The 13,298-nt window shown below is 34.7% G+C and overlaps 1 protein-coding gene across 2 annotated transcripts in view; it reads right to left on the minus strand.

Moving 5' to 3' along the window:
- Positions 1 to 5,859: 5,859 nt before the first annotated feature.
- CD163L1 (CD163 molecule-like 1) overlaps positions 5,860 to 13,298 on the minus strand; it is an 83,861-nt gene continuing 76,422 nt past the window's right edge. For both annotated transcript variants that reach the window (XM_011952574.1, XM_011952564.1), the window contains exons 19-20: positions 8,277 to 8,383; positions 5,860 to 6,030 (exon numbers count right to left, since the gene is read on the minus strand). In XM_011952574.1, the coding sequence (XP_011807964.1) occupies positions 8,301 to 8,383 (83 nt within the window). In that variant the 3' untranslated portion in view covers positions 5,860 to 6,030; positions 8,277 to 8,300. The remainder of the gene's footprint in view (positions 6,031 to 8,276; positions 8,384 to 13,298) is intronic.

Below are 13,298 nucleotides of genomic sequence, written 5' to 3' on the forward strand. Positions count from 1 at the left end.
GTCTCCATGGAAGTATGTTTAGAGACTGATAAGCTTGTGGAAAGCCAGAAATGGAAGTTAGAGCACATGAGAAATTACTTTCTTATCTTTAATCAAATAACATTTGCTAAACCCTTAATTATATATTGATTTTTAAATTATATCCTGGGTTCTGTGTTAAATATTGCAGAAGTAGTTCAGATGTGATTGACACTGACTCTTTTGAAATTACTCGTATTTCAAATTCTCAAATTGAGTTATACTTTCCTCAACTAGGAAGTATAAATAACTAATGGAAATCTTCTTGGATGCTTGCTGGGAGATTTGGATGACTTAATGCATAGTAGTTAGTAATTTCTCAATAAAAAGATTGTTTTTGAAAGATGAAGTTAAATTATTCTAGTAAGGATCTATGGTTAAGCAAAAAATTATTTCCTTCAGGAATTGCAAGTAACAAAAGTGACTGGAATAACAAACCACAGGGAAAGGTGGGAGAATGAAAAGATGTATAAGGGTCATACCCTACAGGTGTTGTGGCCACACCAAATAATCTGACTCATGTGGAATGGGCAGATATGTTTATTTGTAAGTGTATCCTCAGCCACCTGTACTATGCTTTGGGCATTTTGATTACTCTACAAATGTTGACTAAATTATTTTCCAGAAATGTTTTTCTGGAGTAATGGGAACAATACACTAAGCTGGGGGAAGACCGGATGTTTCCAAAGTAGTTAGGATGTCCTAGACTTTCTCATAGAAAGTATCTCATCGAGCTCATTGAGGAGTAATAGTATATTTATACTCTTCAAAATATCTTATACATGAAACTGACATAGCTTGGGAACAATTACCCATACCCCCCCTTCCCTTTGTCTTTATTGCTAACATTCTCTCCTGATGTAAAAAATGCAGTACCCGGGAATAAACTAAATATTTCCCTTCTCTTCTCTGAGCTCCCAGAAGCAGAGTTTATGCAGAAATATGAGGAGCTATGGAGAAAGTCACTAGAGAGGTGTGCAGACTCATTTCTTGAGCAAATAAATGTATAGTCCTAAATTTAGCTATATTCATTTGCTAAAATATGCTCCTTTGTTGCAGAAGCAGTTCCAGAAGCTGGGTTGTCGTCAGAGAATATTAGCAGCTCCAGGTGCCAAGTTGGAGTCACAGAGAGTTCCTAGACCTAAGATGTGAATCTTAAATCACCCCTCATATTTAAAGCTACTTTTCATGAACTGGAGCTCTGTGAATCCCAGGAAACAATGTAACTTTAGAGAGTGTCTTTAGTGTGTGACTTTTCATTTCTAGTCCCAAATGCAATGTGCAAATAGCTAAGGAATTCTGGGGTTGTCATTTCTTACAGTTATGTAGTTGGTTATTTCCTTTAATTTACTTGTGATTTTCATCTATCCATCCATTTACCACATCTTCGTGTCTCTGCTTTTCTGTTCCTGTCTCTTTCTGTCCTCTTTCCTCAACTTAAAAATGTCAATGTAAATTTATATCATAGTAGAGTTACTCTATTAGTAATACATACTTAGATGTGAAAACTACTTCCTGGAAGATAACAATCAGATGTTGCGAAGTTACTATTATGAGCTTTTCAGCTGTTTTTATTTTCAATCAGCTCTAGATGTTTTGCTAATTACACAAACAGATGTTAGAAATGATGTTTATTCATTTTAATTTTGATATAATTTTAAAGGTACCAGAAATTGCCAAAATATCAAAAGAACTACTCTTCCTCTTTATCCATTTAGCATTTACTTCATTCCCTTTACCCCTTTCTCCTGAGTTGCAGATATCACACCCTTTACCTGAAATGTAAATTCATCAATATGTATAAGAACAAAAAGATCATTTTATGAAACCAAGTACAATTATCAAACAAAAATATATTATTATATTATGCAAAGTTCATATTTGAATATTGCCAATTGTTTCAATAATATTATTTGTAATGACTTTTTCTTCTCATCCAGGATTCAGTCAAGGATCATGCATTGAACTTAATTGTCATGTCTCTTTATAAAGTCTTCTTTGATCTAATGAATTCAGAGTATTATAGATAAATGTATAGATATATGGATGGATAGATACACATCAATACATATAGATATATAGATAATACATATAAATATGTATATGTATATAATATGTGTGTGTGCATGTATGTGTATGTATATCTATTTTTCCATCTTTCTGCTGAGATGAGTATGCCTTAGTCAGCTTGAGCATCCATAACAAAATACCATAGACTGGTAGCTTAAACCACAGGAATTTATTTCTCACAGTTCTAGAGGTTGGAAAATTCAAGATCAACGTGCCAGCTGATTTGGTTTCTGGTAAGGGCTTTCTTTCTGGCTTGCAGACAGCCATCTTCTCGCTGTGGTCTCACATGGTGAAGACAGAGCACTCTGATGTCTCTTCCTCTTCTTATTAGGCAGCAGCCCTGTCAGATGGGACTCACACCCTATGATCCCATTTAACCTGCATGACCTGCTTAAGGCCCTGTCTCCAAATATAGTCACAGCAGAGGTTAGGGATTCAACATATGAATTTTGGAGGGACCAACTGAATATATATCAGACTACAAATGACACTTCAGGAACAATTAGATCACTTAGAACTCAGATATTGCTTTCTAAATTTTATTTCTCTCTAAAATAAACCAGGGCTCCTTGGAAAGGTGCCTGATTCTAGGGCTGGGGAAGAGAAAGTACAAGATAAGCCTGAAAACTGTAATTGTCTCATAAGTTAAGGAAGTCAAAGAATGATGTAAATGGGTCTAAAGGACATAGGAACCAATATGACGGGCTCCTGCTGGCCAAATGTGAGATGGCTTATGCATCAATATAAATAATGTTAGCAATAGGATATAATCATTCAATGAAATAAGAACTTGTGAATTTATATTGAATAAATAAAGGAAATAAAGGAAATAGGGAAGAAGAAAAAGCTCTTACTGACAGCAGAATTTCAACAATAAAGTAAAATCATGAATGGATTTAAAAATAACTTTTGGCAATCATCATATTAACAATTGATAGTATATTAATGTTAACTCTGGTAAGTGAGAGATGATAGAATGAACAGATTGACAAATCCTATCTCCCAAAAGGAATTATAAAACTAAACAGAACAGTCAAAACTGACCATTTTAGAACTCTGGAAACTGACCAAAGGCAAAAAATAGTTTGAGAACTATTCATTCATGAAAAATGACTAAACTTAAGAGTAAGAACCGTGGAAATCTTTGGCTTTATTGCTGGGGTTGCTCTCTTCTCCCCACATCTCTAAAAATAGAAACAACCAGTGGACTAGGAGGATATTTAAGAGGGAGATCTGATAAACAAGGAGACGGCAATAGATGAGCCAGATAGGATTCCACACATTCCTGACTGACTGAAGACTACACACATGCAGAAGAAAAGACAAAAGAGACTCTATAGAGAAATTTGAAACAAGGGCAGACTTCAAAAGTACCTGAACTTAGAATATGTTTCCTAACATACAGAGATCTATTGGCAGAGGATGAAGCTTTACTGGTTCAGTGTGTTTGGGTGTAATATTTAACCAATTATTGGCTGAACACTAAGCTAGACAGATAGAGGGATGACCTATTTGAAATCCAGGTTTGAAAATAAAAACAAGAATAAAAAACTCGGCAGAGAGATCAGAGGCTGCATAGTATGGACAACTTAGAGTCCATAGATGTAGTCCAGGCAAGTTAACAGACAAGTAGATCAAAAAACAAACAGCAACAACAACTGCCAATTACTGCAGTATATTATCTAAAATGTACATATCTAAACAAACAAAAAAGAGATATGAAAGAAACAGGGAAGTGATCTATACATACCAAGAAAAACAAAAGCAATCAATGAAAATTAGGTCTGAGGAGGCCCAGGTGCTGGACTAAATAGAGAAAGACTTCTAAGCAGCTGTATAAATAAGTTTGAAAAACTAAAGAAAATAATATTTAAAGAATTAGAGAAAAATATAATGACAATGGCTCAACAAATAAGAAATAAAATCTGTAAAAAAAATCAGTAGGAATTCTTGAGTCGAAACATGAAATAAATGAAATGATAAGTTTATAAAAAGGCTAAATAGTAAATTTAAAATTCCAGAAGAGAAAAAAGTGCAGTAAATTTGTAGTTTAATAGAAATGATCAATCTTAAGAACATGGAAAAAAATACTGCAGAAAAATTAACAGAGCTTGTATATCAGCACACATGTAAAGGGAGTCATAGAAGAAGAGAGAGAGAAAGAGGTAGAAAAATATTTGAAAAAAAAAAACAGTTGAAAATGTCTCAGATTTGTATATTAATTTGAAAATCCAAATAATCCAGTGAAACTTAAGGAAGAAACACAAAGAAATCCTTATCTAGATACCATCAAACTGTTGAAAGACAGGGACAAGGAGAAAATCTTGGAAACAGTAAGAGAAAAATGATTCATCATGTGCAAGAAAACAACAATATGATTAATGTTGCATTTAATGGAAGTTCAAAAAATAATGTAATAAGAATGAATAATCTTTATTTTATGTAGGTGAATAATTTCATTCATTTATACATGAGAGCGGACAGACAAAAGAGTGACAGAAACATTCTAAAATGTTAACAGTGCTTAATTCAGAATGATAGACTTTTTCATATTTATTATTCTTTCAATATTTTTAAAACATGTATTTATGTTATAATAAAAACTTAAACTTTCCAAACACAGAAATAGGGATAGCTCTTTATTTTAGTGTAGGAATCTATAATAATTTTAGTGCAGTACAACAATATTAATGAAATATATATTAATTGTCTAGGATTAAATTGAAGTCTTTAAACTCTCTACTACATTTCCTCATAATATATACTGCAAACATATTGCACAGAGAGGCCCCAGTATTTGAGGTACAATCTAAAATCTTGCTATCTCTTGAAGCCTTCAAACAAGCTTTTCTTGGCATTGGAATAACTATCCTTTCTTATCAGATTTGTGAACAAAAGTCTCCTGATTTTTAGGATTTCCAACTCTTTGAGGGCAGAGATCCTAAATGAATAAAGCTTATTTAGGGTCTTAAAGATTTTAAAATGTCTTTTCTAATAACCTAGGCTTCTTCTTTTTGTTTGTTTTACATCTCTTGTAACAGCTCCATGAAGCCTACTGATTTTTAAAAATTATTTTTCTATTATGGTAGGTACTTGTTACTATAATATATGTATTATAATTCCTATAGGAACAACAATATGTTCAAAATCTAAGGAAGCCAAGTTAGAAGCAAGGGCAATTGAGCAAAGCTGTCATTAATAAATCTATCAGGGACAAAAATAAAGATGACCATTCTGACATTAAATTTTGAAAATGATTCCTACATTCAAATATCTATGGAATTACACTAATTTGAACTACAAGAACAGCCATAAATCAGCCTCAAATAATGTTTTTCATTGTTCAGCAGGAGTATGACTAGGATGTGGTATGGGGTGGTTTTTTAGTTAGTGATTGTCTCAGTTTGGGCTGCTATAAGAGAATACTATAAACTGGGTGGCATATAAACAACAGAATTTTTTTCCCTCACAGTTTGGGAAGTTATCAGCCTGAGATCAGGGTACCAGCATGATTCAGATCTGATGAGGGCTCCCTACCAAGTTGTAGACTGCTGACTTCCCATTGTACACTCACAGAAGGGAAGGACAGTGACAGAGCCTCTGAGGTTCCATTATTAAAGGCACTAATCCCATTCATGAGGGCTTCACCCTTATGACATGATCACCTCCCCAAAGCTCCACTTCCTAATACCATTACATTGGCAGTTAGGATTTCAACACACGGATTTTTTTTTTTGTTGGGGGGAAAGGAAAACACAAACATTCAGTCCATTTAACAGTGATACACATAATTCAACTTTTATTATCACCAGTCTTTATCAATTTAGTTGTTCTCCTACTGTTCAAGAAATGTTATTTGGACCAGTTTTCCATAGGGCAACTTGACTTCATCTTTATTCATTTAAAAGTTGCTGTCTCCTTCAAAGACATTTGGAGGTTGATCTGAAATTATAAAACAAGAGGCAACAAGTTACTATTCTTCTAAATAAGAACGCTAGCCTACATGAGGTTAAAGTTAAGACACGTGTGTGCATGCACACACAAACACGCACACACCCCACACATAATTGATCGATTAGGACAGATTTAGTAGGTGCTATGTACTGATATTTCTTTTTTGTGCATATGCAAATATTATGCAATTTTCTTTCTGTTCCCATAATCTAGAATTCTGAGTCCCAGAATGTAATAATTTACTTATCGAAGAAAAAGAGTTAAATAGCACCAAAATTAAAAAGGAAGGTACAATTACATATGGTTTTGCTTTTTGGAATGCCTCTGGAAATTAATCTTTCAAAAGTTTTTAGGATGGATTCTAAGTCAGAACTGATGATTAATGGGGTTTAGACAGGGCAAAAGTAGTTTTTTTTGTATCATAGAGTAATAGACTTGCTCAGTGTTATGAGCTGAATTGGGTCCCCCCCAAATTCATATGTTCAAGTTTTAACCCCTAGCTCCTCAGGCTGTGATTGTATTTGAAGACTGGACCTTCAAAGAGATAATTACGGTAAAATGAGGTCACACGGGTGAGCCCTAATCCAGTATGACTGGTGTCCTTACAAGAAGAAATTAGATCACAGGCGACACAGACCAAGGGATGACCATCTGAGGGCATAACAAGAAGATGGCCATCTGCAAGGGAAGGAAGGAGGCCTCAGAAGAAACCAAACCTCCCACCATCTTGATCATGGACTTCTGGCATCCAGAATTGTGAGAAAACAAATTTCCGTTGTTTAAGCTGCCCAGTCTGTGGCATTTTATTTTGGCAGCCCTAGAAAACTAATACACTAAGCACAATAATAAACTAAGCAGAACTGCTGAGGGAAAATGTTTTCTAATATAGAACCCTAATTTCAAGTACTTTAAAAACAACATATAGTATCCACTGGCAAAGAAAAATTGTGCTAATATAAATTAGTATTTAAAATTGGTTTAGAATAATATAGACTAAATCATTTGTTCCTTATATCATGCAGATGAAAACACCACAAGATACACTTTAGGATATATTTTAAGTTTTTCAATGAACCTTTCCAAATAGAGAAATTATCAATAGCATATAAAGAGGAAAAAGGCTTCAATCATAAATATAAGTCTTGGTATTAGAAGAGTTACCATTAAATTATGTTGGAGCTAGTTATTATCTAAATGGTTTTTGTGCATTTTGCCTCTGGTATTTCTTTTATTGTTATTATGGTAATAATATATTTTTGAGAAAAAAATGGAGAAACTCAAGCCCATTCACTTGGATCTTTGGGTCAAATTTGAAATAGTTTTGTGTTGGTGATGCCTAGTTGTTCTGTAATAAAAATCAGGAGATATGACTTATCTTTGCTCCCTGGCATTTATTCCCATAAAAAATTTAGAATTATCTTTGGGCTACACAGAAATGCTCTTTCCAGAATTGCTAGCTCATTCATGCTAGGAATTAAAAGGTGTTCTCAACACTATTTAGAAAGCACAGTGCTTTCTAGTCCTTTGACTTCATTGAGTTCAATTTTTCTCTCCATCGTATTTGGACCATCCACCGTACTTGAGAGAAAGCACTGTTCTTTTTGTGCTGGATTTTCTAGTTGACTTTGATTTTAGTTATTTGTCCTGGCACCAGTGAGTGTTTTAGAATTGCCTCAATGCAACATTATTATATAATGAATGCTTGTTTCTCTAAACCTTTAGAGAATGATTTCATTACTATTATGTTAATGTTTTCTCATCAGACAAAGCCACCTACATTGATTAAATATTAACATGTATCATCTGTCAGGCACTGGCGATTAAAGCAATAAGGAGTGATATTAATGCACGGAATCTAGGCTGTACTTAAGAGAATAAATGTGAACATCCTACTCTGTGTGACAAAAAATGAACAGAAATCCTAGGAATTGAGGTTATCAATGAGCAGTATGTGAAGCTGAGATCGAATCAACCTCTTCCTTAGTGACAGACTATTTGCAGCCCCAGCCAATGCTCAAAACCAATTCTGATAAACTCTGTAAATTTTCTATAGGAACAACTTTCTCACCAACCTTTCTCTTTTCCAGAGGTTAACATAGAATATTTGATATACTGGGGATAAGAACCAGTGACATAATATATGGTAATATAAATACTGGAAAAAATGTGTTTAATTATGCGACAGTGGGAGATTAAATTACTAGTTTTAGTAAGAATGATACTTCTCAACTTACCTGGTGAGCCCTGGAAGTCTAAAGTCATTTTGTGGCTTCAGAGGCAGGAAGAACCCCCAACAGCGATGTGTCTCTAGCATCTTCACAACCATGGTTGGGGGTGTCATCTGAAAGAGGCAAAATCTGTATTATTGAGTAGTAGAAAATCTTTCTGCAGAGGGAAGAGCTGTTAGGTGCAGTGTTTGATCAGCTGGGAAAGTATAATAGAGCAAGAAGTGACTATTACATAAACTAAGAGCATGCTTAGTTACTGTTTTGAAGTAAAACAATTACCATATTTAAAAGGATAAACCATTAAGTGTTACCAAAACAAATAATACAGGTTTTTATCAGATTATTAGATTTGCTCCCAGTATCTTAAAAGCCTAGAATTGTGATATTTATATTTTGAGTTTTAAAATGGAACAAGTAAAACTCAATGGTAAGCACCATTGTCTAAAGATAGGAGGGTACTAAAAATTGTATTTAGGGAGTTGTTCCATTTTTGGCAGAATTGAGAGAAATAAAGAATTGTTGTCCGTGGATAAATAAATTTAGATAACTAAATATCAAGAAGGTTGAATATGACTGCATCTTTTAAGAGTAATTATTTGAACTTCTAGTTGCCCATGCAGCCTGTAAGAAGCTTGGGAGTCATTACTGCCAATCACATAACAAGAAAAAAGGTGAAAACCAACAACTCTTCTTAGGTCCATCAAAGAACTGAGGTCATAGGGCAAACCACTACCACCAAAATTGGGAGAGACAGACAGGCAGACAGAGAATTGCAACTTAATAGAGCAGGACCTCATAGGCAGAAATCCCTGTGGAAATCAGTAATGGGGTAGGGAAATCTAAACTGTAATTGACAAATTACTGTAGGCTCAGAGTGGAAAAGTTTCAGTGTTAAAAACTCCAGGGGACCTACATTTTTGTTTTACCTTCAGAAGCCCTACCAAGTTATCACAGTGAAGACTGGAGCAAAATCATCTTGTGCTTTCTATCAGGAGGAGGGGAAAGCAGTCATTTTGAAGTACATATAAATATTGTGTTCTTCTTAACGAAGAACACTTCAATAGGGTTCCTATAAAATACCGGGGAATACAATGGATAAAATTGCACATCAGAGATCTTATTTAAGAACTCACTAGGGAGCCCCAAAGACAACAGGGGAGACAAAAACAAGGGCACCAGAGGAAATACAGATAAATATAAAACCTTACACCAACTACCCTCTTTACATCAATTCTTTGTGTCCACTATATGTCATGTCTGACTTTCTACAAAATAATTACAAGGTACACTGAAAGACAAAAAACAGAGTCTGAAGAGACAGCAAGCATCAGATCAGACTCAGATATGAGAGAGATGTTGAAATGATAACATCAGAACTTTAAAACAACTATAATTAATGTTACGGGATCGAAAGGAAAAAGAGGACAACCTGCAGGAACATATGAGCAATGTAGGCACAGAGCTGGAAATTCAAAGAAAGAATTAAAAGTGCTAGACATTAACAACACTGTAATAGAAATGAAGCATGTCTTTTAAGGGCCCGTCAATGGACTGGACACAGCTGAGGAAAAAAAATGAGTGAGCTTGAAGAAACATTAATGGAAACTTCAAAAACTCAAATGCAAAGAGAAAAGAATAAAAAAGACAGAACAGAATATCCAAAAATTGTGAAAGAACTACAAAAGATGTAACATACATACAACAGGAATGCCAGAAGGAGACAAAGGTGAGAAAGAAGCAGAAAAATATATGAAGCAATAATGACAGGATTTCTGACAACTAATGACAGAAACCAAAGCTCCAGGCTGCACAAAGAACACCAAGCAGAATAAATGCCAAAACAAAACAAAACAAAACAAAACAAACAAAAACCCCTGGAATTTAGGCATTCATATTCAAACTGCAAAAAATCAAAGACAAAGAAAAAATATTAAAAGAAGACAGAGAAAAAAAATTGTCTACAGAGGAGCAAGGATAAGAATTAAATTGAACTTCTCTTCAAAAACTATACTAGCAAGAAGAGTGAGTATAATATTTAGGGTGAAAAAAAACCCCCAACAACTTAGAATTCTGTGTTCAGGGAAAGTATCCTTCAAAAGTGAACGAGAAATAAAAGGTTTTCTCAGACAAATAAAAATTGAGGTTATTTGTTGCCATTACAGTCACTTTGCAAAAAATTATAAAAGAAATTGTTCAGAAAGAAAGAAAATGATATAGGTCGGAAGCTCTGATCTACAAAGAAAAAAAAAAAGAAGCATTAGAGAAGAAATAAATACAGGTAAAATAAAATCCTTAAAAATTTTTTACTCTTATTTGATCTAACAGATAAATTTGCTCATCTTCATTCCTGAAAGTTATTTTTTCTGGATATAGAATTCTGGATTGATAGTTCTTTTCATTTAGCACTTTAAAGATTTTGTTTAAGTGTTTCCTGACCCCTTTAGAAATCTGTATTCATTTTAATTGTTGTTCCTCTAAACATAATGTGTCATTTTTGTCTTCTTGCTTTTGATATTTTTTCCTTTGTGTTTGATTTTCAGTAATTTGAGCATGATGTGTCTGGGAATGCATACATTTAGTTTGGTGTTTGCTAAGCTTTGTAAATCTATGAATTCATGTCTTTCAAGAAATTTATGAAGTTTTCAGCCAATATTTCTTTAAAAACAAATCCTGCACCATGTTTAAGTTCTCTCTTTTTCTAATACTCCAATGATATGTATGCCTTTTTTTTTTTTTTTTTTCAGATGGAGTTTTGTTCTTGTCACCCATGCTGGAGTGCAATGGTGCGATCTCCACTCACTGCAACCTCTGCCTTCCAGGTTCAAGCAATTCTCCTGCTTCAGCCTCCCAAGTAGCTGGTATTACAGGTCCCCTACTACCACACCCAGCTAATTTTTGTATTTTTAGTAGAGATGAGGTTTCACCATGTATCCAGGCTGGTCTCAAACACCTGACCTCATGTGATCCACTCACCTCGGCTTCCCAAAGTGCTGGGATTATAGCCATGAGCCACCACACACCACCAGTATGTGTATCTTTTGATATATTCCCATAGGTTCCTCTCTCCCCATTTTTAAGGCATCTTTTTCCCTATTTTACTGAATAATTTCTATTGGTCTGTCTTGAAGTTCACTGATTTTTTTTCTGTTATCTTCATTCTGTTGTTGAGGCAATCCAGTGATTTTTTGAAAAATTTTCTTTTTTTTGAGACAGAGTCTCGCTCTGTCGCCCAGGCTGGAGTGCAGTGGCCGGATCTCAGCTCACTGCAAGCTCTGCCTCCTGGGTTCACGCCATTCTCCTGCCTCAGCCTCCTGAGTAGCTGGGACTACAGGCGCCCGCCACCTCGCCCGGCTAGTTTTTTGTATTTTTTAGTAGAGACGGGGTTTCACCGTGTTAGCCAGGATGGTCTCGATCTCCTGACCTCGTGATCCACCCGTCTCGGCCTCCCAGAGTGCTGGGATTACAGGCTTGAGCCACCGCGCCCGGCCAAAAAATTTTCATATACTGACATTTTTAATTTTTAAATTTCCATGGGATTCTGCTTCTCTCCTGAAAAAGTTTCTCTATGCATTTCTAGAAAGCTTGCCTTTGCCTCATAGAATATGGCTATAATAGCTTTCATGCTGTTACAGTCTTTGTAGGGTAATTCCAACCTCTGTTTAATGTAGATTGGCAGTTGCTGGTTGTCTGTTCCATGAGAATTGATCAGATATTCCTGGTTGTATGTTGAATAATTTTGGTTTGTATGTTGGATATTTTGAATATTATGTTGTAAGACTTCTAAGTCTTACAAAAGTTTTGTCAAAACACTTTGGAGAAAGTGGATTTTTGTTTTTATTTTTGTTTAGTTTTGTTTTAGCAAGCGATCAACCCAGTTAGGTTCAGATTGCAATCTGTGGTGATTTTTTTAGTGCCAGTTCAGTTCTCAAAGACTTTGCTATTCTGTTTGGGTATGCTTTTTGTATGTACCAGTATGAGTTGTTCTGGGATTTGAGTAGTATATATATTTTTGTTCAGTTCTCAAATACTTTGCTATGCTTTATTGTGGATGTTCTGCATATTTGCAGCTAAAAGGTAAACCTGGTACTTGTATTGCTTCAAGACCTCTTCTCCTGATCTTCCCTCTATGGAATTTCCTCTGTTGTCTCTAGTTTCCAGTGGCTTCTTTTTCTGTTTTCTCTGGCAAGAAAATAAATGGGTTATCTCACAGTTTTATTTTCTCATACTGCAGTAAAGTTTCACATGACTAGGAAGTAGTAAGAGAAAAGAGAATGAGGATTTTCCACAAACGATTTGCATAACAGGGGTCATTCGTTCATGTTCTGCTATCCAGAGAAATAAATCTTCTCTCAAACTTGGTTGCCTGTGCCACATTGGCTGTAGCAGGGCAGATATGCCTTAGAAACTGGAGTAGGGCTAGGGCCAAGAAAGCAAACTGAAAAATAGGAAGATTCCCCCATATTCCCTGGATTTTCCTTCCCCTGTCCTCTGGCCAGAAAGATGGGCTTTTTTAGGAGTCCAGGAAGAAAAAAAAACAAACAGAAAATTTACCATCATGATCACAATTGTCTTTCCTCAGTTTGACATCTCTTTTCAATGTGTTATTTACTTTTCAGAGTCCCAAGATTTTTTTTTAAGTGTATGATTTGATGAAATTAAGTACATTCAGTTGTTTGTGCAACCATTACCACCATCTATCTCCAGAATTCTTTTTATCTTGCAAAATGAAACTCTATACTAATTAAAGAATAACTCCCCATTTTCCCTCCTCCAGTCCCCGGAAACTACCATTCTACTTTCTGTTTTTATGAATTTGATTGCTCTATGTACCTCTTATAAAGGGAATCGTGTAGTATTTGTCTGTTTCTGGCTAATTTTACTTAGCGTAATTATTTCACTTATTATAATTTCCCTAAAGTTCACCTATATTCCATTGGGTATATACACATACATGTAAAATGGAGTATTTATATATATAAGGTACATTTGCATATTATATATACTATATATTTTTTATATAGTATATAT

This window comes from Colobus angolensis, unplaced genomic scaffold, assembly GCF_000951035.1.
Source record: "Colobus angolensis palliatus isolate OR3802 unplaced genomic scaffold, Cang.pa_1.0 Scaffold11, whole genome shotgun sequence".
In the NCBI taxonomy this organism is placed as follows: Eukaryota; Metazoa; Chordata; class Mammalia; order Primates; family Cercopithecidae; genus Colobus; species Colobus angolensis.